Source organism: Camelus bactrianus, chromosome 25 (genome assembly GCF_048773025.1).
Source record: "Camelus bactrianus isolate YW-2024 breed Bactrian camel chromosome 25, ASM4877302v1, whole genome shotgun sequence".
Lineage (NCBI taxonomy): Eukaryota > Metazoa > Chordata > Mammalia > Artiodactyla > Camelidae > Camelus > Camelus bactrianus.
This window is the reverse complement of record NC_133563.1, coordinates 36722148-36745544: the sequence shown is the minus strand read 5'-3', so window position 1 is coordinate 36745544 and position 23397 is coordinate 36722148. Positions and strand designations below refer to the sequence as shown.

The 23397-nt window shown below is 61.6% G+C and overlaps 1 protein-coding gene across 1 annotated transcript; it reads left to right on the top strand.

The window, feature by feature from the left end:
- Nucleotides 1–6750: 6750 nt before the first annotated feature.
- GPR20 (G protein-coupled receptor 20) lies at nucleotides 6751–19594 on the top strand. Its single transcript, XM_045503785.2, has 2 exons — nucleotides 6751–6840; nucleotides 15774–19594. The coding sequence occupies exon 2, from the start codon at nucleotides 15800–15802 to the stop codon at nucleotides 16880–16882; it is 1083 nt and encodes a 360-aa protein (XP_045359741.2). The 5' UTR covers nucleotides 6751–6840; nucleotides 15774–15799; the 3' UTR covers nucleotides 16883–19594.
- The last annotated feature ends 3803 nt before the right edge of the window (nucleotides 19595–23397 follow it).

Below are 23397 nucleotides of genomic sequence, written 5' to 3'. Positions count from 1 at the left end.
GCCACACCAGCCTGGGGCCCTGCCTTGCCTGCCCACTTTTAAAATTAGTGGCATTTATTGGCATTTATTGAGCTCCTACTGTGTACCCTCATATACCCTGAGCATCAAGACAGAGAAACAAGTAAGATTCTGGCCCCGTCAGAGAGGCGCTAAACATCCAGTTAGAGACAGATGTGGCCTAGGAAAGTCGAGACAAGTGACCCAGGTCCAGGCTGCCCTCAGAATTCAGGACTGAGAGAAACCATTCAAGACAGGCTTCATGGAAGAGGTGGCCTTGAAGCTAGGGTAGATCTGGATCTAGAGAGAAGTGCGAGAGCATTCAAGGTGGGGAGGACAGTCGGGGCGGAAGTGTGGAGGTGGCAAGGAGCTTGGCTTCCCCCAGAGAGTGGGGAGAGGCCTCAGGAAGCATCTTCTGTCACAGGAAAGTGGGTGGAGCCTGGGCAGGGCCCATCCCAGAAACTTTAACCCTGACTCTTAGAAGTAATAACGTCTTAGAAATTTGGAACCACAGAATCTTAGAATCAGCGATGTTTAGAGTCTGGGGTCTCTGTGTCCCCTTCCTCAGAGGTCATCGGTCTTCCTGCCCACCCAAGGCTGACCCCCACAGCAGCTCTGGAATGTGTTCATCCAGGCTCTGTTTCAGTCACTTACGGGGACAGGGAGCTCACTGCCTTCTGTGCGGGGCGGTGGACGGAGTTGTGCAGAGACCAGCAGCTCTGCAGCAGTGTCCCCACATGGGCCCTACCCCTCGCCATCCCTGCTCCCACTGCAGGGTCAGGGAGGCAGCCCCAGCGTCCAGGGCCACCCCCCTGAGGCCTGCTGAGCAGACAGAGACAGACAAGGCTATTCTGGTCCCACGGGCCGTGCAGAGGCCGGGAAGGGCTGAAATAGAAAGCAGGTCCCAAGCCCTGCAGGGTATGTGGCCAGCTCTTGACCTGAGTGGGCCGGCCTAGCTCTGCCGAGGGAGCCACCGCCCAGCCCAGGCCAGGGCAGCTGCCAGTGGCTGGCCTGCGTCTCCGGGCTTAGGCTGTCAGCTGCCTGAGGACAGGGTCCTAGACCGGGGAGAGACCTGGAACCAGCATCCCCACACCCTGGGTGTGCAGTACTCGCCACTGTGCCTGGGGCATGGGTTCCCGATGCTTCTGCAGAGGAAGCAGATCCAGCTCCTCAGGGCAACTTCGGGGATCTGCAGGCCCGGCTGGCTGCCTGGGCTCAGACCCCAGCTCCACCCCTTCCCAGCTGCATGACCTCGGGCCTCTGGCTCCTCTCCATCACACAAGGACGGTAACAAGGGTGCCTCCGTGGAGGGTTGTTTGGGAAAGTGCTCCACCCCGAGCCTGGCACGTCGCACCTGCTCAATAAATGCAGCTTTTACTCCTGTGCGTCGTCACCGGTGCTTGACTGGCCGACCCCCTAGACGTACGTTTTCAAGCCACAGGCCATGACCCAGCAGTGGGTCAGTTTAGTGGGGTCACAACTGGCCTGTTCTGTATATCAGCGCCCAGGCCTTAAGGAGAAATAAGCAGGCCCACACCCCACATCCCCACGCTGCAATGCCAGTGGGGACAGCGCTCACACGGGCAGCCCGCCAGAGCCCTCCCAGCCCGGGCCAAGCGTCCAGAGGAGGCCACGTGGGAGGGGGTGCAGCTCAGGCCCCAGAGAGCCCGCCTTTCGCCCTCTCCCTCGTGACCAAGTCATCCCAGCAGCCCCCGCACTGGACAGACCCAGAGGCTCTGCCCGCTCCTCGGCCCCGGGTGCAGACAGTCCCGAGGTGGTGGGAGCAGCCACGGCCCCGCCCCGGAGCCCCCTGGTCCCTGTCCTGGCTCCTCGGGGGCAGCCGTGTGAGCCCAGGGGAGGCAAGGGCTCCCCTGTCCTCTCTGCCCCCGGGGAACCCACCATTCCCCTCTGTCTCCCAAGGGGGCACTCAGTGTGCATCCCTGCCCCACCTGGCCAGTCACAGGTGAGTGGCAAGGGGCGCACCTACCCAGACTCTGGGGAGGCTCCGAAGGGCTGAAGCAGCAGCTGAGTTTGGAGTGCCAAGCCCCACTCCTGCCCTCAGTGCACTTACCTGTAAGAGGCAGGGCTACCTCAGTGGGCTCCACAGCCAAGCCAGGCAAAGCAGGTGCGAGTCGCAGGATGGCCAGGGGGTCGGTGACAGGCTCCTGCTCCTCAGCCGGGAGGACCTAATGCCACCCAGGCGAGCTCTTCCTGTTTGGAAAGGCTTCCTCCTCCCGCTGTCACGGCCCAGCCTGGACACGTGCAAGCAAGTGGCACGCACACCTCCCAAAGGGACTTGATGCTAACCAGGAGGCTGGGGAGGGGCATGTCCATGAATCTGCGTGTGCACATCCATATGTCATGTGTGTGCGCCAGTGTGTGCGTGTACGTGTGTGCAGGAGTGTACATCAGTGTGAGTGTGCACCATGTGTGCCTGTGTGTATACACGCCCATGTATGCATCGACATATGTGTGCAGGGGTGTGTGTGTTCACCTGTGCGCACGCACCTGTGTATGTTATGCGCGTGATATATGTGTGTGCATGTGTGTGCATACACGCCAATGCGTGTATAAGCCAGTAGGGGCCAGAGCAGGGCTGACGTGGTGTCTGTGCGCATAGGGATGGGAGGAAAGTGGACACGTACTTCAGGGCTGAGATGTGGAGGAAATGTGCTGTGGGCTTGAGAGGTCAGCCTGGTCCCGACTTCAGCCAGCTGCTCTCTGGCTGCAGGACTTGCTCAGTGGCCTCGTCCTGGCCCCAGTTTCCACGTCTGTAAAGTGGGATCATACTTGCACTTGCCTTTCAGGGCTGTTGTGAAAATGAGGTGATGCATGTGGAACCCCTGAAACAGCGTTTTGGGTAGAGCTCGGGGTGTAACCCTTCTGGGGTGTGAATGATGCTCTGACTTTCTTTCCCTGAGACCTGCTCCCTGGAACCATGGCTCCTCGAGTCCTGCAAGGTCTGCTGACAAGGCCTCCTCCTCCAGCACTCCCTCCTGGGTTTTATCCACCCTTGGAAGACCTGGGGCTTCCCCTTGGCCTCCTCATGGGTGCGAAGCACCCCGTACCTCCCTGCCATTCCTGTTGCTCCGCGGGGACTCTGCCAGGTCCACAGCAGCACCAGAAGTCTACCTTGCTTCCCACGCTAAGCTTGCCAAGGACCAGGGCCACAGTCTCAAGGACCCATGAGGAAGGCCATTCTCATAGTCTGACGCTGAGTTGAACAGGAGGTTAAACAGCCCTTTCCCGGTCACTCAGGCGGCCCAAGTGTGTGTTGCCACATGGAAGCCCAGGCCTTGCTCCTGCCAGCATCTGCAGTGATCCGGTCACTGTGTGGCTTTAAGCAAGACTCTGTCCCTCTCTGGGCCTCAATTTCTCCACCTGTGAAAGTTGAAGGTGGCATAAGATGAGCTCTGAGGAGCTCCTAAGTGACAATGGGGCCCAGAAGAGTGGCCCAGGGAACTGCGGGGACAAAGCTCACGGTCAGTGGTCCCAGCAGTCACCCCTAGGTGCGTCCCCAGAGCTTCAGAGCGAGTTCCCACCATAACTATGCCCAAGGCCCGTGCTAGGTGCCCTGGACGTTTCCACACAAGCAGCTTGTAGCCCGGTTCTGGTTGTCTGGCCCAAACTGGTCCTGTTCCTTTTAGGACACAGAGGTGGGGGGAAGGTGGGCATCTTTGAGCCCAGCCCCTGCTCACTCATGCCTCGAAAATTCTGCCCCAGCTGAGCCTCATTCATCCTCCAGGAAGCCCACCCTGGTTTCTCCGGCTCCCCCAGTGGCTGCTGTGGGCCCAGGGTGAGTCCCCCGCTGCAGTCTGCCTCCACACACCCGCTGGGGATGAGTGTTCCTGTGAAACAGCCTGCCTGATGAGGCAGGACTGGGTGCTTCCTGAGAGGAGGGGGCTTTCACAGGCCACGCTGTCCACACTTTGGAGGGAGATGCTGAGGGTCAGAGCACATAAGTGAGTGGTCCAGCCAGCCTCGAACCCAGGGCTGCCCAAAGGCCCCTCCAACCCAGACACACAGGGTCACTTCTCCCCAGGGCAGGGAAAAGTTCTGCCCACCTGGGCCTCCCTGTGGGTGCCGGGCCCTGCCAGTGAGTCCAAAGCACAGGAGGGGGCACGTGGCCACTGACCCCTTAGGAAGGGCCACCTGCCCAGCCCCAGCTGCTGTCTTTCCTCTCGGGATCACCCCTCAGGAGCAGAGTCCTCCCCCAGAGCGGGCGTGCATCCGGCCCCTGCAGGCCCCTCCGCCCAGCCGCACCCGGAGCGGACGGCGCACGTGTAGCCAGAGTCCCAGCGTGTTTACGTCCTCGACTGGTGCTGTGATGAGGGAGGACGGGTGAGGTCTAGAGCTGCAGCACCAGGACGGGGACAGGACCCACCTGGCTGTCACCTAGGGTCCCATGATGCCCCTCGGTCCCCCTCAGCTGCTCTACTGCTTTTGTGGTTCAGCCCCTCAGAATGGCAGTCCCCACCATGGTCTGCGCATCCTGGAAACACCACTGTGGAATTTCACCATGCAGCCACGAGGGTCAGGGGGCTTCTGTGGGCTCAGCGAGGGCTCTCCTCCAGGCTGGGCTCCAGGAGGGCAGCCCCACCCTAAACTGCTCCAGTCAGACCCGCTGGAAGGGGTCTTGACCCCTGACCAAGCCAACATCTGACCTCTGACCCCTGACCCCAGACACAGGCAGCCTGGCCTGACCCAGCCTGTGGAGGAGACAGGGTAAAATTGTCCATGTACCCTTGTCTCCACCGAGGGCCACAGAGGGTCACCCCAAGCCTCACAGGCTCCAGCACCCCCCAGCCCAGGACCCCTGGGTCCTACAGAGAAAAGCCCCCTGGGGGAGGGGTGCTCCTCGGAAATCCACGGTGCCCGCGGTGTTCTGGAGAATCCCTGAGATTTCTTAGGGAACCAGCCTTCCTGTGCCAGACTAGAGCCCCGTGGCCCTCAGTGGGCACGAGGCCTGGCCAGGCCTACCAGTGACTCAGCGGTCGTCAGATCATAAAATTTGAGCCTCAGATGCCTCGGCCCTCCACCCCCACATCCTGGCTGCCTCCAGGCCACCCCCACACAGAAACAACATGGAATCCACATTCCCCCCAGCTAGACCCTGGCTGCTCCTGCCTTGCTGGCTGGGGCAAGGATATGGATGGGCCAGAGGCTCCTGTGCCTCTCTGGGTCTCAGTGTCCCCTTCTGGGACAGATATGACAGTGTTCTAAGGAGATGATGGCAGTCTGTGGGCTCAGTCCTGCATCGCTGGGCAGCCTGGTTGCAGGGAACAGGGAGGCTTTTCCAAGTAGTACCCTCCCCCAGAATCTTCAATGGCTCCCCACTGCCCTTAGGATCAAGTCCCCAATCTGGTCTGCACAGGGACAGCTATGAGCCAGTGTGGAAGTCCCCTGCTCACTCTCAGCTTCATGGCTCATTCCTGCCCTCCACTCACGAGGACCCTGCTGTGCAGTTCCCAGTGCCAGATGGCCTCCCTCCCTCTGTCCATCCAGGCTGCCTACTTCCTGTTACCCCTGCCTCTGCCTGAGCTGTGCGGCCCCTCCAATGGCCTTCCCGACCACGCCACCCCAGCAGGCTGCCCAGGGCCCTGCAGCACCCCTGCTCCCTCCTGTTGGTGCATTGCCACCATGTCCCTCACCAGACTCAGAGCTCGGAAGCCCGGGGCCTGTCTTGGGCAGTCGTCTGTGTGTCCTCAGTGGCCAGCCCGGGGCCAGCTCAGCAGGTGCTGAGTCAAGGGGCACCGGGTGATTCAGCCGCATGCGTGGGAAGGGGCACAGGGCCAGGAGACCAGAGGTGGCACTTGGGCAGGGAGCAGCACATCACAGACCTGGCCCTGAGCCCTCCCTGACCTTGACCCCAAAGCCTCAACAAGCCTCCACCCCGGGCAGGGCGTCTGCAGAGGGATGTCCCTCACAGCCGCCACCTGGAGCCGGCCTTGGCCTGGGAGGTTTATGGCTCGATGCCCCACGCCCGGCCCTTGTCTTTCCCATACCGCCCCCTCCAACCCATGTGTCCCTACAGAGCCGCCAGCACTCAGAGGTTATGTACGATCACACGTAGCCCCAGGTTGGTGCCGGCCCCACAAACACACTCAGGCGCACATGTGCCCCTGTGAAGCCACATCCGCCCCCAGGGACCTGCACGGATGGGCACAAACGGAGGCCCAGACACCGCGTGCACGTGCGCAGGTGCTCGGTCAAGGCACACACGGGCACCCCAGGGCCAGAACAGGCAAACGGAACTGGAGAGCAGTGCGGGGGACCGGGACCTGTATGGGGCCGCCAGGGTGGCCAGAGGCAGTTTACCACGCCTGTGTCCCCTCCTGGGCAGAAAACCGGGTCTGCGTGTGCCCCCACCGCCCACAGCACACACGTGGCGCATGAGTGCCAGCCCAGGCAGTCTCCCCAGACAGGGCACTGCGGGGACAGAGAGCCAGGGCTGGGGCCACCGTCCTTCCCCCTTCCCCTCCCCCTTCCTAGGTGGTACGGTTCTGGCTCCACCCCCCTACCTCATACATGCCCCGCCCCCACCACCCCCCCTCACCCCCCCCCCCGTCAATGCCTCAGTTTCCTCTTTAGTCTGGGCAGAGCTGTAGACTCCACTGCCCATAGGTTCCCTCCCCCAGGGCCCTGGAACCAAGTTCCTCAAGGGGCCGGCAGAGGCGGGAAGAAGCCTGCCCCGCCCCCACCCCCCACCCCCCGCTGCCTTTGCCCAAAAGGAGTCCCAAGCACGGGCCTGACGTCAGGCCCCAGGAAGGCGCGGTCCAGGCTGGCCATCGGAGTAAGTGGCCCGCAGAGCTGCAGCGGGAGGCCATCTCCTCTCCAGCAGTGGTGAGTCCCCCTCGGCGGGCCAGACCTCCCCTCCCAGGACACTGGGTGTTCTCACTCCTCAGCAGGGCAGGAAGAGGTTGCAGGACAGAGAAAGGCAGGGGCAGGAGAGCGCTCGGAGCCTGAAAGGGGTTTGATGTCTCGCTGTGCAAGGAACCATTGCACAGATGGGAAAACTGAGATTGAGGGTGAGGGCTGTGTTGGGGGGTAGAGAGAGCTCCTGCTGCCCTGAGCCCCATCTGTGCTGCTGGATGCACAGCCCCCTTCCCTGGAACTCGTTCACTCATCATTCATTCAACACTCCTACTGGGCATCTGCTGGGGGCTGCTTTTCCCCATCTGTCAAGGCATGAGGGTGGCCCCAGAGGCCAGGCCAGGAAAGGGGTTGGGGGACCCCAGAGTTATTTGATGAGCTCTGGGACCTCGGCCACCAGCATCCCCCAAGCTGGGGCAGGGCTGAGGGTTGGGGGATTCGTGAGGACAGGCTCCAAGAAGGGTGGCCTCCTGTCATCCCCCAGCTCAGGTCTTAAGCCCCAGCCCCAGCCCTTCCCCCAACCTTGTAGAGATGGAGAAACTGAGGCCCAGGGCGGCCAGCCCACCCAGCCCTCAGTGTGGACCTGTCACTGCACCGCCCCGCCTGGCCCCCGCTGGCACTGACCGCCCTGTGAGAAGGCAGCAAGGACAGGGTCCCGAGGGGGAGGGCGGGTTGGGAACTGGCCTGTGGCCAGGGTGCTGGGCAGGACAGACAGGGAGCAGCTGTGCGTCCTGGGGCCAGACTGGGAACGGAAGGGACTGGAGGGGTGGTGGCAGTGGCTCACAGCCCTCAGGCAGGCGGCTGGCCCTACCCATTGGCCCCCATACTCTTCTGCCAACATCTGGTCACTCCCAACCAGAGAGTCACCCATGGTGCCACCTCCCCTCTCAGCTGTGTGGCCATGGACAAGTCGCTGGCCCCCTCTGAGCCTCAGCAAAAGCAAGATCTGCTGGTTCCCAGCCCCCAGTGTGTGGGGGAGGGGTTGGTCTCATTTTGTCCTGAGGTAACCTGATGTGATGCGGGGGGTCTCAGCACTCCCACTTTACAGGTGAGGAAGCTCAGGCTTGAAGAGGCCAGAGGTGGTCTCTCAAAATCATTTGTTTATTTATTCAGCCGCAGCCCTGAAAGGCCAGCCCAGGTCCTGGCCCTCGAGGCATTGCCAGTCCAGTAGGGGAAAAACAAGAAACAGGAAAGAAATAAATACGAAGCTGTCAGGTGTTGGAAGGGCTGCAAGGGAAAGAAAGCAGGTGGAAGTCGAGGGTATGCAGGGAGCTGGGCCATCCAGGAGGGCCTCCTTGAGGAGGTGGCACTGGGGCCTGAAGAACACCAACAGATCCCCGCCGTGCTCTGCCCTGCTAGCTAGCACCACACCCAGGCCACCCCACAGACCTCTCAGGGTGCCCTGAACACAGAAGCCTGCTTCCTGCCTCAGGGCCCATGCTGTGCTCTTCCCAGTGCCTGAAACACTGTTCCCCTAGACCCTCCTAAGGCCCCTCCTGCTCCTGACCGGCCAAAGTTGCCCCCTCTGCCACTTCCAGCCCACTCCCCCGACCCTGCCCCCAGCTGCAAGCTCCGTGAGCTGGAGCTACATCTGCCTGGGACCCTTCGTGCCCCCAGCACTGGGGTTCAGGGCCAGATCTGATGCCTCCAAAGCATGTGGTCCTAACTGTTCCCAGGACCCTGGATGTGTGGCCTGGGGCAAGCGGCCAGCCCCCAGACCTTTGAGTCCTTCTCTGCACAGTGGGCCATGGTAAACATTCAGTGGCCTGGTGCAGGCGAGAGGGTCCTTGGGGCAGAGTTCGAATCCCAGCTCATCCACCCCCATCTGGCTGACCCCAGGCATGTTACTTAACCTCCCTGTGCCTCAGTTCCCCCACAGGCAAGATGGGGCCAGCGACACTGGCATGAGGGCGTCTTGGGTGGAGGCAGTGAGACCCTGGAGGGGTCATTTTGGAGACAACCCGTGAACTGTGGCATTGCGGCTCTGCCCCCGTGGAGGGGTGTCCAGGGGCCCAGGGAGGACTGTGTGGGGTCGGGGGGGGACTGTGGGCACCAGGGGCCTTCAACAGGTGACATGGCAGAAGCGGCACATCAGGCCGAGGGAACCACAGCCCAGAGGCTGTGGACCAGGCTGAGGGCTCGTGGGCAGGAGCAGCCGTGGAAGCCACTGCGCTGCCCCCGGGAGGCTGGGAGGGGCCGGCAGGCCCTGCTGATCACCAGCTGTGGCCCTCGAGGCGAGGTGCGGGGTGAACCAGGCTGGCAGGGAGCACTGCCTGGCACCAGGCAGGAGCCCCATATGTGGCAATGCCTGCGGCTGCCCGCCCCAGAGAAACTTGCGTTGCCATCAGAGCCAAGATCTCAGCCAAGGGCTCTCAGATGGTAAAACGTGAGGCCGGGTTACGTGGGGTGGAGCCCAGGTGCTCAACCTAGGTCCACGAGTGAGCCCTCTCCAGGGGCTAGGCGGAAGAGCCCTGGCCACGGTGGGGACCTCGACTCCGCTGGTGCCACTTGGGACCTGCTGGGCAACCAGGGCCAGTCTGGTCCCCTTGCGGAGACCGGATCGGGCCTCAGTAAGGGCCCAGCTGTCCCTGGATGGAACAAACAGAGGCTCAGATTGGCCGAAGTCAGCAGGCGATGTTCTAAAGCAGATGCTGTGAAGTCAAGAATAATCAGGAAAATTAACATGCAGGCGGTTCCCCCAGTAACGGCTATTTGGGGCTTGGAAGGCCGTGAGGGTCACCCCGTCGAGGTCACGGGCATATCCAGGTGCTCTGTGTACCCACAATCTGATTGCACGCAAACCCCAGGTCCAGAAATGTCGACCCCAGCCCGGTCCTGCCCCTGCCTGGGCCTGGAGCCGGTGGACCTGCCTTTGATTCCCAGCTCCGAGTTCACACTGTGTGTCCTAAAGCATGTCACTCACCTCTCTGGGCCTCTACTTCTCCTATAAAACCCAGGATTATTATGTGGATGCAGAGTTCCTGGCAGGGTGGCTGGTCCCCAGCAGATGCCCCAGGCACCTTCAAAGGGGAAAGGCTGGGCCTGTCCTCCATGCCTGTCCCTCCTGGCTCCTGATATGGGAGCTTCAGATGAACCTGGGATCTTGGGCTAAACTCCCAGGCTGTTGCCCAGGGCTGAGGTCAGGCTCTCTGGCTGCTCTGGTCTCATATTAGCAGCCAGGCTGCAGGATTGGCATCTGCCAGGCAGCTGGGCAGCCACAGAGAACACACAGGGATGGCGGGATGGGTTCAAGAGAAGCCAAGGAGATGTTAGGATGCACCCTCACCTGCAAAGGCAGGGCGGTCAGTGCGGCCGGCACCCCCCCGGCCGTCTGTGGGCAAGTACTGGCGCCCTGAGGCTCCGGGTCTTGGCCTGTGCTCCTGGGCACACAGCAAGGACCCCAAAGCTGCGAGGAAGGTAGCCGGGCATGACCTCCCACTCTGGGTGTGGAGAATTGGTGTGGCCACCAGGCTGGACAGAGAGGGGGCCCAAAGGGGGGCAGGGTCAAGTGACTTTGGGAAAGATGCCCATCCTCCCCTCCGGGAAGATTCCCTGGGTTTGGGAGCTTGGCAGAGGTTCTGAGAAGCCCTGCACTGAGCGCTTGGGGTGACCCGGGCCTCTCCGCAGAGGTGGGCGGCAGACCCGGGCAGGCCTCGTTCAGGCGGGAAGCCAGGGGCCTCGGGCACGGCTGTTTCTGCTCCTTCTGTGTGGGGGCGTCTGCAGGCGTTTCCCCACCAGTACCTCCAGCTGTCCTGCCGACTTCGCTTATGAGCTCAGTCACTCATTCATTCGACAATTAGCATGCCCAGCATCACAGGCGAAGGAACTGGGGCTCTGAGACAAACACCAGTGATGAGCACCAAGGGTGGGGGGGGTGGGGGGGCGGGGAAAGCACGGCCCGACGTGCTGCGCGATTGGGTGGGCTTCCAGGAGGAGGTGTCAGCCCTGCTCAGCTGGGAGGACTGGTGGGGAGTGAGGGCGGGGCTGAGGGCAAAGCCAGTTCCAGGCGGGGCTTGGGACACTGGGTGGGCTACGAAGGGGCTGGGCCAGTTGTGGAGGGCCCCAAGTGCCCGAGTGGGCCTCGCCCCACAGGTTCTGCTGGGCTTGCTCAGGGGTTCACTCAGCCAGAGAGAAAGATGGATGCCACTCTGTGCCTGGCTGTTCTGGGAGCTGCAGACGGGAGCTCAGTCCCACCCCCACCCCACCAGGCCCACCCAAGATGCTCACAGTCTGATGGGGGAGGCACCGTGGGCTGGTCCTAGGCTGGAGGAAGCACAGGGTGCAGGGCGAGGAACACCCAGGAGAGACACCAAACCAGTCACCGAGGAAAGAGATGTCTTCCCGAGGAGCTGAGGCTTGGGGGGGGGGGTTCCTAAAAATAGGGAGGAGAGGGAGGGGGCGGGAGCAGCCTGGGCACAGGCACAGCAGCTGGAGGGCACCTGGAGCCTCCTCACTCAGAAGGGCCCCCCCCCCCACCGGCCCTGCTCAGAGCCTCAGGCTTTGCCCAGGGAAGACCCCTGCCCCGGTGGCCCCACCCCTGAAGGCTGGTTGTAACCAGATGCCTGGGGGGAGGCGTATGAGGAAGACAGAGATATCCTTCACCCACCCACCCCCAGAGGGTCTTGGAGCTCCAGGCCTGCGCACCTGGAGGGGTCAGGGGAGAAAGGCTGCCCTCCTGCTGGAGCCCTCCCCCACCTCTCCACCTCTGGCCATACCTGCACCAGGTGTTCTGTCTCAGCTAAGGCCCACGACAGCCCTGTGGCTGTCCCCACTTCACAAGCAAAGATACTGAGGTTCAGAGAGGACACTGTCAGAATTCTCACTCCAAGGCCAGGCAGGGCAAGGTCCCAGGCTAGTTGCTGAAGCTCTCTGTCTCTCCATCTGGCATCCTCATTCATAAAATACGGATCTTCCCCCTCCACGATGATAGGAGGGTCCAGATGTCTCTCCCCAGTTCCTTCTCACTGCAGGGCCCCCGGGAAAGGGGCAGAGAAAGCAGGCATATTCCAAGCCGTGCCAAACAGAGAGGCCAGGGGCTACGCGGTGGTCTAGCCTGGTAGGTAGCAAGTTCCCCACCCTCCGAGTGCAAGCTGGGCCTTTACACAGTCATTCACTCACCCATTTGACATTTACTGAATGTGAGCGCGCCAGCCTCTCCTCCCAAAACTCACAGGCTGGTGGGGAAGGCCTGTGAGGGCACAGAAGTGGCAGCAAATCTACCTGAAGCAATCAGGGAGGGCTCTCTGAAGGAAGAAGCATCTGAACTGAAGAAAGCTGACAGGTGAATAGGAGGGTACAGCCAATTATTTTAGTCACAAGTGAAAGAAACTCTACTCAAAGTAACTTAAGTCAAAGAGGAAGGTAACCAACAAGTCCCAGAATATTGATTCCAGGCGAGGCTGGACCCGGGCCCTGAATCGCCCTGTCAGGACTGTGTCCTTCCTCCTGTGGACTTCTTCTAGAGGAACACAGCCATCAGCAGCTTGAGTCTCACATCCAACCAGCTTGGGAAACCCACGAAAGAGCTGCCAGCAGAAGTCCCAGCTACGGGCAGAGGGGGCCGTTTGCCGGGGTGCTCCACCCTCCCCCAGAAGCAAGGCCCTGGCTGTGGGCTCATGCGAGGCAGACCTGGGTTCGAGTCCTGGCCTGTCCCTCCCAGAGCTGCAGTTTCCTCCGAGTGAACAGAAGAGGCCAGGAGCTGGTGAGGAGGGCCTGGTGCACAGCACCCAGCTCTGCACAGAAGTGATGCCATGGGTCTGCTTGGAGGCTGCGGAAAGGAGGTGTTCTTGTTCCATCACTTTCCAGGCAGGGAAACTGAGGCTCAGGGAGGTTAATCAACACCCCGGGTGACCAGTGGCCAGTGGGGGCCAGCCCCCAGCCCGCACCTCCGCTGGTGACTGTTACTGTTTGAACACTCCCCATAACACTCTCCACCCCCAGCTGTCACCAGCTGTGACATTCCACACCGCCCTGAGCCCCTTCTTCCCTTGGAAGCCTGGACAGGCCCAGCTGGGGCAGCAGGCAGGGGTACGGGGGCCCTGGGTTTGGACAGTGGGAGGAGAGGGAGGAGAGGGCCGGCAGGAGCACAGGGTGCTGAAAGCGTGGACAGGGTAGGGGGGCACCTGGCTGAGGGGCTGGGGGCCCACCCGGAGGGCACACGCTTGACCAAACAGATTCAGGGGGTTGGGGAGTCCGTCCCAGGGTGCATCGAGGGAGCCCAGGAGCTCAGGCAGAGGAGCCCACTGGGAAGCCGAGACCGGAGCAGGGGGTTCCTCCCTGAGGCTGTGGGGGTGCGAGCTGCTCCCCTCAGAGCCTCCCAGCCCAGCTCCCTCCCTGCCTCAGAGAGGGGAGGGCCGTGGATGGTGGATTCGGGAGGCCCACCTTCACAGGCTGAGCACAGGGTCCAGAGTCTCACTGTTTGAGTTCCTCATCTTTCAGAACCAAAGGGATCCTGAGCAGATGTCCAGAGAATGGTCCTTTGAGAATCAGATCCGTGGTTGTCGTTGTGAGAGGCAGGGCAGAGGGCCAGGCCTGCTGGGGGTGGGGTGAGTGGGGGGGTGGCGACGGTCTTGTCACACAGACAGAAGCTGAGAGATCAGACTCAGCAGAGAGCAGAGGGGAAGGGATGGCGGGTGAGGAAGTCAGGGCTGAGGGCCCAGGCTGTGGCCAGGCCCCGGGTTCAGTGCGACAGACACCAAGGGTCATCATGTTCCTGGACTGTGGCTCAGTGTGTGACCAGGGCTGGCGCCCAGTGGGTGCCTGAGATCAGGCGCAGACTCCTGGAGCTGAAGGCCAGCATGTGCTTTGCGGACATCCTCTGTTCTTACCTGTCTAGCTTCTGGGGTGTCCTGCATGCACATCCCCCTGCTCTGGGGTCCCCCGAGGCCTGCAGTGCTGGCCTGGAACCCCCAGAACCTTCGGCGAGCTGCTGGCCAGCGTGCGAGGCTGCCCTTGGGGAGTTTCCTGGGCAGGCAGGCTCCCCTGGGCCAGCGTCATCCTGGGACCATCTCCCAGAGGAAGCGCTCTGCGATGTTTATGATTTGTCTCTGACTGTGACACTAATACAGACCTCGTGCAGATGGAAAACTGAAAAGCACGTGGAAGGAAATTCAAAACCATTATTTGCCGCATGTCCGGGGCCAGCTCCGCGCTCCCTGGCCCCTTCCTCCCTGGTTTGCCGAGGCGTCATGTTTCTCGTAGTAGAGGAGCGGCACGCTGGGAGGCGTCCCCGTCCCTCCCAGGGAATTTCTGGGGCCCCTGCTGCCCACAGCCCCGCGGTGCCAGCCTCGTCGCCTCCCCTTGCCGCCCCCTCGCGCCCACAGAAGGTCTCTGTCCCAGATGTCCCTCTCACTTCCTACATCCCCAAGCTGCCATTTGACATACACACCCACCGTCCCTGTGCGTTAGGGGCTGAGGACACTGAGCGGAGGGCACCCCCCTGGGAGCTGAGGCCTGGACACACCTGTGCCGGAGATGGCTCAGCAGCCGGGCACAGGCCCGGGCAGCACCTGACCCCTCCCCACAGCCTCGAGTGAGGGTAGACTCCCAGGGCAGAGGCTCTGCTGGTGCTGACCTCTCTGAGCTGGACGAGGGAGGCGACCACGTGCCCTGCCTGGGCCTCCCTCCAGGCCAGGTTGGGACCCGAACTTCAGCTAGCAAGAGCTCCCCTGCTGTGCCCACCCAGCCAGGCTGGGCATTTTGTCCCCAGTCCCCAGCAGGCAGGACTTCCACGGGGTGCCTGTTGCCTGAGGCCAGGGGGAGTAGGCAGTGCAGACACCTCACTCCCCTCAGTCACCAGGAAAAGGGGGGGGTCTTCCCTCCCCCTGCAGGTTGGGGAGGGCACACTCTGCCCCGGGATGTCTCACGTGCCCTCCACTCCTCCCTGCTTCCCCCCAAAGCCTTCTCCTTTCTCCTGAAAAAGCCAGAAATGTCCTTATTTGGAGGATCTGCCTGGCCCAGGGTGGGGGTGGGAGTCTGTTAACCCTTCATTTATAAACAAAGGGATAAATCTCCTCAAGTTAAACAGCTCAGCAGGAATAAAAACAAAGTGGACGGCCCCAGTCCAGCCCCCACCCCGCCCCACCGACTGCGGCCACCGGGCTGGGCCCGGCAGGAAGCATGGGGTTTATTTAACTTACACCCGCCCTGCTGCTGCAGGGGCTGGGCGCCAGGCCCCTGGCCCAGTAAGCCAGCCCACGTGGGCCTCCGAGACAGCAAAGGTGGCAGCCTCTCAGAGCTGGGAAGAAACTGGGGTGGCCAGGGGACTGACTCCCGTTCCCCACATCCCAGCTCTTTGGGCAAGGTCCCTTTTGAGGATCCTCGCCCCGGGCATTGACCTGGTGCCAGCCTTGGAGGAGGTGAGAACCGATGGGTGTCCTGGAGGACAGGGCTGTGAGGTATGCGTGTGGGGTCAGCGGGCTGGGGTGACCATGGGCCGGGCTCTGTCCGAGCAGAACTGTGGTCATTGGGCGCTGCTGCTGTGCTCAGCTAATCCTCCCAGCGGCTCTGCAGTTCCAGTGGTATAGATTAGGACATGAGGCACAGAGAGGTTAACTGACTTGCCTGATGTTGCACAGCAAGTGAGGGAGGACCTGGAATTAGAGCCTGGTCTCAAACACCCCACACTTGGCCCATCATCTTATTTGTGCCACACCAGTCGCCTTTGTCTTCTCTCAGTCCTGATGATCATCTTGCAAGGCTTTTCACCTCCTGCATCAGAGAGGCGTGGGCTCAGAGCCCTAGCATTCTGCCAAAGCTCCACACTGGCAAGTGCCAGGGCTGGGCCGGGCAAAGGCACGAAGGCAGGAATGTTGGGGTGCTCGGTGGACAGATGAGCCAGGTGGGGTTCAGCCCCTGGGCAGGGCTCCAATAACCCCAGGCTAACCCCGTCTCCTTCCTTCCAGGCCCAGGGTGCACGCTGGCCACTGTCATGCCCTCCGCGTCTCCCACAGGGCCCTCAGCCGTGGCGGCCCCCAATGCCACGGTGGCGGGGGTGATGTGGGCCAACAACAGCATGTCAGAGATGTCCCTGTTCCACCGGTTTGCCCTGCTGGACGAGGAGCTGCATGCTGCCTTCCCGGGCCTGTGGCTGGTGCTGATGGCAGTGCATGGAGTCATCTTCCTGGCGGGGCTGGTGCTCAACGGGCTGGCGCTGTACGTCTTCAGCTGCCGCACCCGGGCCAAGACGCCGTCGGTCACTTACACCATCAACCTGGTGGTGACCGACCTGTTGGTGGGGCTGTCCCTGCCCACGCGCTTCGCCGTCTTCTACGGCGCCCGCGGCTGTCTGCGCTGCGCCCTCCCGCACGTCTTCAGCTACTTCCTCAACATGCACTGCTCCATCCTCTTCCTCACCTGCATCTGCGTGGACCGCTACCTGGCCATCGTGCAGCCCGAGGGCTCCCGCCGCTGGCGCCAGCCTGCCTGTGCCAGGGCCGTGTGCGCCTGCGTGTGGCTGGCTGCCAGCACCGTGACCCTGTCCGTGCTGAGCGTGACGGCCACCGGCGGGCCGTGCTGCCGCGTCCTCGCGCTGACCGTCCTGGAATTCCTGCTGCCGCTGCTGGTCATCAGCATGTTCACGGGCCGCATCCTGTGCGCGCTGTCACGGCCAGGCCTGCTGCGCCAGGGCCGCCAGCGCCGCGTGCGGGCCATGCAGCTGCTGCTCACCGTGCTCGTCATCTTCCTCGTCTGCTTCACGCCCTTCCACGCCCGCCAGGTGGCCGTGGAGCTGTGGCCCGACGTGCCGCCCCACACTAGCCTTGTGGCCTATCACGTGGCTGTGACCCTCAGCAGCCTCAACAGCTGCATGGACCCCATCGTCTACTGCTTCGTCACCAGCAGCTTCCAGGCCACCGTCCGTGGCCTCTTCCGTGGGCGTGGAGTGGAGTGCGAGCCTAGCAGCTGCGACGTGGTCAGCATGCACAGGAGCTCCAAGGGCTCAGGCCACCATCACATCCTCGGAGCCAGACCTCGAGCCCTCACGCAGACCCTGGCTAATGGGCCTGAGGCTTAGTCGGCAGGACTCTGCAAGGGGGCCGTGGGCCAGGACTAATCTGGGCATACCAGGTCAGGGACAGCACAGACATCTGCTCGACCCAGGTGGCAAATTGGGTCCACCTTGATCAATTGGTGATGGCTGCCGGGTGCACTGCCTGGAGATTGATTAGCAATGTCTGCCAAGGGCTCCAGAGAGTCCATGGTGGCCTGAATGCTGATTACTTGCCACCCCTAGGGTATCTTGTGGCCATTGAAAACTCAGAGGGGTAGCCAGGAGCTGCTTCTCACTTGGACCATTCTACTCCCAGAAGGGGTTCCTCAGAAACAGGGACAAAGATTTGGTAGGTTCTGGGAATGTCAAAGAGGGCTGAAAAGATGACCTGAAGAGGCCCCCTCCCCACCCCACCCCCACGTCCCTCCTGACAGAGAACAAGGACAGAAGGGAAATGTCAGGGGACATAATGTTACCTTAGCAGACATGAGGGGTTCACGTCTGCAGGATCCCCTCTTGAGGCACCTGTGAATCTCACAAAACGACAGCATGACACCATGGAGTGCTTTGCCGTAAGCGCTGTGGTATCTGGGCTGACACTCCTACAAAGGAGAGGCTGTTTTTCGCCCATTCACCACGCAGGGAAGGTTGTTGGGGGTGCTGAGGGTCACGTACAGGTGCCACGGCTGGGCGATGACCAAGTCAGAATAAAACCCAGCCCTACCTCCTCCAATGCCTCCATGCTTGCCCCAGGGAGACTGCTCAGCTCTTCCCAAAGCCCCCCATTTCAGGAACCATCTCAGAATACCCTGCCTGTTTCCCCTGGAGGGCGCTAGGGCTCACAGCCCCATCCTATGGATGAGAAACCAAGAAAAAAGACACAGCAACTTGAACCCCGGCCTGCTGATCCAAGGCCACCGGCTCCCTGCCTCCACAGAGCCCTGGGTTCTCCTGCTGGCCTGGCTCATCACGCTTCCGGGCCTTTCCTGGGAAGGGAGCATTTCTCTGGCTTGGGCCTCTGGTCACCTTCTCTGAGCTGGACTCTGAGATTTCATCTGTCAAGCTTCCAAGCTCCCGTGAGCCCTTTCTGGATTGTTGTAAGAGGGGAGGGTGCCTGTTGCACGAGAGTAGTGCTGAGCATCCCGGGCACCTCCAGCCACCAGCCTCCACCCTCATATGTGGCCAACGCCACTGACACAGGTGAGATGGGATCTGGGCCCAGTTTGCCCTTTGTCTACAGAGAAAAGTCCTACATGCTCAGTGGCTCCAGGCAGAGTACCCTGTCCCCCAAGTTCAGGGCCCTGGAGTGAGGCCTGGATGAGAGGCAGGAAATCCATTTATATCCATATTACAGAAGACAAAACTGAGGCTCAGAGAGGGAAGGGACCTTGCCAGGGTCACAGTGTGAGAACCGGGTACTGCAAGAATATCACTATCTGCAAACTACAGCTGGAGCCCCACGGGGTCAGCTTCTCTGGCCCCAGGACCTTGTGGGCTGGGGCAGGGATGCTGGAGCCCATGGAAGTCCAAGGCTTGCTCAGATGGTGGTGGAGCCGGGCCCCCAGCCCAGGGCTGCTTCCTGGGCCCGGATGCTCAAGAAGCAGAGGGTGTGGCTGTCAGGATCAGGACCACCACCCTTGGAGCCTCCTCCCACCTCCCAGCTCAGAGAGGGCCGTGGCTCACCAAGGACCCGGAGCTGCACAGGGCAGAGGAGGAGCCTGGCTCTCAGGAAAGGAGGGCATGGAGCAGACTGTGCCGAGAAGCCCGGAGCAGCAGCAATACCAAGCCCGGGGAGCGGCAGTAACGCTGGGTTTTCAGGCAGGAGCCTCCGGCAGAGCTCTGCCTCTCCCCAGCCTGCAAGCCGCCCCCGGGGCCACCACGGAGCAGGGGAGGGAAGGTCAGTGTCAGGGGTTGGCCCCAGCCCGGGGTCAGCAGCCAGGCTCTCACTCTAATTTATACTAAAGAGTGAGTGTCTGACACTAGCTGATTGCTGTGCTTGGGGATGGAGAGGTTGCAGTTTTTCTGAAAATCCCTTCCTCCTCTCTAAGGAGGGGTGACAGCACGAGGCTGGGCAAATGTTGATTGGGTCCCAGGTCTGCCTGGGTCTGCCTCATACGCATTGCAGCCTGAATCACCACCACTGATGGAAGTAAGAGCCCAGCGGCCAGAACTGGGGTCCAGACCCAGGCTGCCCAAGCCCCCTCCCCTTGCCCACACGTGAAATCCCACTCTCCCACCTGGGTTCCTCTGGGACTGGGAGGGTCTTGGGGATGAAGGACCCCACGAGAGCCTTCCACCACCCAAGCCTGGGAGGGGCAACCTCACACCTCAGAAAGCCAAGTCCGATGGCCCCCCTGCAGAACCCTCACTGGGTGGGCCTATTTCCCCCGCTCTCCACCCCTCCCCCTCCTATCCTTGTCCTTTTTGCAGCTGGTGGGCAGGGAGCTGGAGGCAAGGGGTGCACCCCACATGGCCTTGTCTGGGTCCCCATACTCCTCCGACACCGGCTCCCTCCTCCTGACGGCTGCCCCCTCCCACTCGGGCCTCCTCTATCAGGGCACAGGCCCAGGAGACTCCAGAGGCTGGACTGGGGCTGTCCTTGGTCCCACAGGGGCCAGGGTGTGAAGTCCCTGCACCTCCATCCGCATAGCCTCCCTTCCCAGATTTTTGAAAAACCCAAGAGACGTAAGATGGTGTGTATATTTATATCTGATGTAAACATTCTCCTTAACGAGGCGTCCTCGTCCTGTTTTCTCCCTTTGTGCCCTTGACGCAGTGCCCTGGCTGGTGGGCAGGTGTCGCCGTGGGGCACTGAGCCAGGTGGGGGCCCCCGTGTCCCCCCTGCCCCACTCACCGTCCTGTCGACAGACAGGGGCTCCACAGGAAAGACTGATTGTGGGTTCGTGGTTTTGCCCACTGCTGGGGGCAGGTGTAGGGGCCTCTGAAGGGTGAGGGTTGGAGGGGTGGGCACAGGCGGTAGAGTTGTGGGCAGGGTGTGGGAGCAGTAGCTAGGGTAGCAGCACAGACCAGCAGAATGGCGGGTCCTGCCCGATCCTGGTCCCAGCTCTGCCTGCCCAGGGAGAGAACACAGACATGAGCAGGGCAGCCAGACTACCCACAACATCTGGTCAGATCACCAAATGTATGATCCGGAGGGAGAGGGAGGAGATGTGTCAGCTGGTAGACACTGGAGAGTGAGGGAGAGAGGGAAGGACCACAGCACCGCTTACCAAATAGGCTGAAAAAGCTCTGTCCTCTTCTCTGATCCTCCCCATAATCCAGATGGGGAAACTGAGGCTCTTGGCATCCAGGAGGGGGCTTGGACCAGAGCTTCCAGGCCCCTCTCCTGCATCATACACGGCCCAGGAAAGCACAGGGTGAGAAGGGCAGCGCCTGCACGGGACTCATCACTCCCGCTGTCTGGCACCCTCAGAGGCCGGAGGCATCTGGAGGTAAATATTAGGGCCTGTTTAGATTAAGCTCCATTAATAGCAGGAAATGTCACTGGGCGCCCGCCCGGGCTTCCTGGGGCCTCTGGTGCCTGAGCAGGGGTGGGGGCCCTGCGGAGATGGATGTCCCACCCCAATGTCCTGGTCTACACCCCGCACTTTCACAGCCCCCAACTCCCACCTCTCCACACTCCTCCCACGGCCTCCCTCAGGAGGCTCTCAGTGCTCCCTTCCCCTCCCTGAGCCCAGGACGGGGGAGCACAGCAGGCAGGGGTGAGGGGAACCCTGGAACAAGGTGAAGACACCCCCGGAGCCAGTCGCTCCTCATGTCCTCCCGCCCACTTGGGCCGGCCCCCACGCCCGAGGGGCCTGCATTTCCAATTCACAGAGGAGAAAACTGAGGCTGAGAGCTAATGGGACCAAACCAAGTCTACCCAACGCCATCTTCAAAACGGGGCTAGCATTCCCCACTGGACCTGCCTGACCCCAGGGCCAAGGTCCCTACCTCCTGGCCCCCTGACCCCCTGACCCCCTGACAGAAGCCAGGAAAGCTGTGGGTCAGGGATGTAGGGACCAGTCAGCTGAGTGTCATCAGAAAGGAGGGTGCACTGGGTGCAGGAGGGGATGGGTGGGGGGGCAGGGCCGCCGCACCAGGGCCGGATGGGCCTGGGCAAACAGCTTCCACCTTCCCCTGCCTCCAGGCCTGGCCCCCCTGCTCCCTGCCTTGCTCACCACCTCCCCACCCCTTGTTCCCTGTTTCCACATGACCACCTGCCCCTTGGAGCCTCCTCAGACCCAGTCAGGTCCTGCACCCCACACTGGCAGGATGAGGGCCCAGGGCTCCCCCACACCCTCCCTGAGGGTCCCATCTATTCTGGGTCTGGGTCTCAGCAGGCCCCCTGCCCTGCCAGTCTGCCCTGCTCCCCCGGGGCCAGCCTGATGAATTCCTCCCCACCCAGCCCACTGCAGAACAGATCCCATGGCCCAACTGTGCCATCCAGACTGAGCCCCTGCCCCAGCAGCGCCATGGCCCTCGGGGACTCTGCATGGCTTGTCCCCGTCTTCTCTCTCAGTACTGCCCACTGCAGCGCCTTCTCTGCAGGGCTCCCAGGAGCCTGCAGCCTGGGGCCCAGCTGGGTGGCTGGGGGCTCAGAGCCCTCGCCCACACCGTGTGGGGCCAGCCAAGCAGGGGTGTCCAGAAGGGCTTCAGAGAGGAGGAGGTGTTCGAGGCCCTGCCCTCCTGGTCCTCACCGTGCCCACCTGGCTGCCAGACCCCTCGTGGCTGGGCCTCTCCGGAGGCTGTGGTGATAGGAGCTCTTCAAGCATCAGGTTCCCCTGGTGCCTCAGCAGGCTGGCAGGGCCAGGGCATTTCACCCCCATTTTACAGATGAAGAAACTGAGCCCCAGGGTGTGTGGACACCAGCCCACGTGCTGGGGCCATGCACGTTAGTCCCAGCCCAGCTCATCTGCAGATTCGCTGACTCTGGGACCTGTCCAAGGCTTGGCTCTGCCATCTATAGGGAGGGTCCTGCTGTCCAGCCTGCAGGTGCCCCCCTAAACTGAGACAGCCCCAGCCCAGCTCGAGACACAGCAGAGCCCAGCCCCAAGGAGGCCCACCAGGTGCCCATGAGACCTCAGCCACATCCCTGCCCTCTCTGGGCCTCGGTTTCTTCGGCTGTGATCAGGAGCTTAGACCAAACGGCTCCCTGTGGTGGCAGATCCTCGGTACCCAGGCCAGCCACGACCGGAATGGGAGAAGCCGTCTGTGCGCCCGCCTGAGGCTCTGCTCCCCCTGCCCCTGCGGCCCCTGGCTTCTCGGGCCCCAGCTAGGGGGGAAGGAAGGGTCCTGGGCAGAGAGGTGGCCTCACAAGGCGTGGAGTCCCCGCTCACATCCCATGCCAGGGAGGCCTTCCCGGGGCACCACACAGCAGAGAGGGAGTTCCTGATGAGGTCCCAGGTGGGAGAAGGGGTGGGGCTTGGTGGAAGGAGCCGCCCAGGGCCACAGTCACCCGCCCTGCACGGAACCTTCAGGACCCAGGACCTACAGGCCGTGGAGGGGTGAAAGGCACCTGACCCCGTGCACCCCAAGGCTCCAGACTGTACCGGTGGCCTGAGGCCCCACTTCACAGAGGAGACCTGGGACCTTGTGAGGGTCTTTTTGCCCCACTCATCCCCATGGGTACACCCCTTAGTCACCTGCTGCGGGTTGAGGGTCAAGTTCTAGTCCATGGGGGTGAGGTCCAGGGCTCTGAACCTGCACTCCATCCTTCCTCTCCAGAGTAAAGCCACGGCGGGGCGGGTCTGGGAGCAGTTCCCCGGATCCTCAGGCCAGAGGCTCACGGGTAGTGCCGCAACCCAGCCCAGGGCAGGCGCCCCAGGTACAGAGCCAGGCGGGTGGAACGGCGTGTGCGGCCCACGCCAGCCCCTTGGCCACAACAACTTCTCCAGCCTTGAGCGAGTCACGTGCCATCACTAAGCCTCGGTTTCCTTTCCTGTCGGGGGGAGGATTTACATCCACTGCCTTAGGTGCAGTTATGAGAATTAAACACTCGTACGTATGTGTATGTATACACACTTATCACGTATATGTGTGTTTATGTGTGTATATGTTTGTGTATGTGCATTATGTGCATATGTGTACGTGTGTGTGCATTGTGTGTGTACATATGTGTTGTGTGTGTTGTGTGTATGTCTGTTTGTTGTGTGTGCGTGTAGGTGTGTATTGTGTGGTGTGTTTCTGTGTATGTTGCTGTGTGTATTGGGTGTGTATGTGTTTATGTGTGTGTACGTGTGTGTTGTATGTGTGTATGTTGCTGTGTGTGAGTGTTGTTGTGTGTGTGTGTGTGTTCCCATGGTGCTCACCAGGCAATAATTAGTGACTGAACCGAGCTAATGAAGGAAATAGTGCTTCCCCAAGGAAGGCCCCAGCACATTCATTCATTTTCCTTCCTTTATTCAACAACATCCTTTACCTTCCTGTGGTGGATGTGACCTGAGGGTCTCCCTCCCAACAGGACAATTGCCCCCTCAACTGGGCACTCACACGCACGCACACACTAGTCACAATGACAGGGACCCTTCCATTCTCAC

Coding starts and splice junctions, on each gene's coding strand:
- GPR20 (XM_045503785.2), top strand. CDS start 15,800: ATGCCCTCCGCGTCTCCCACAGGGCCCTCAGCCGTGGCGGCCCCCAAT.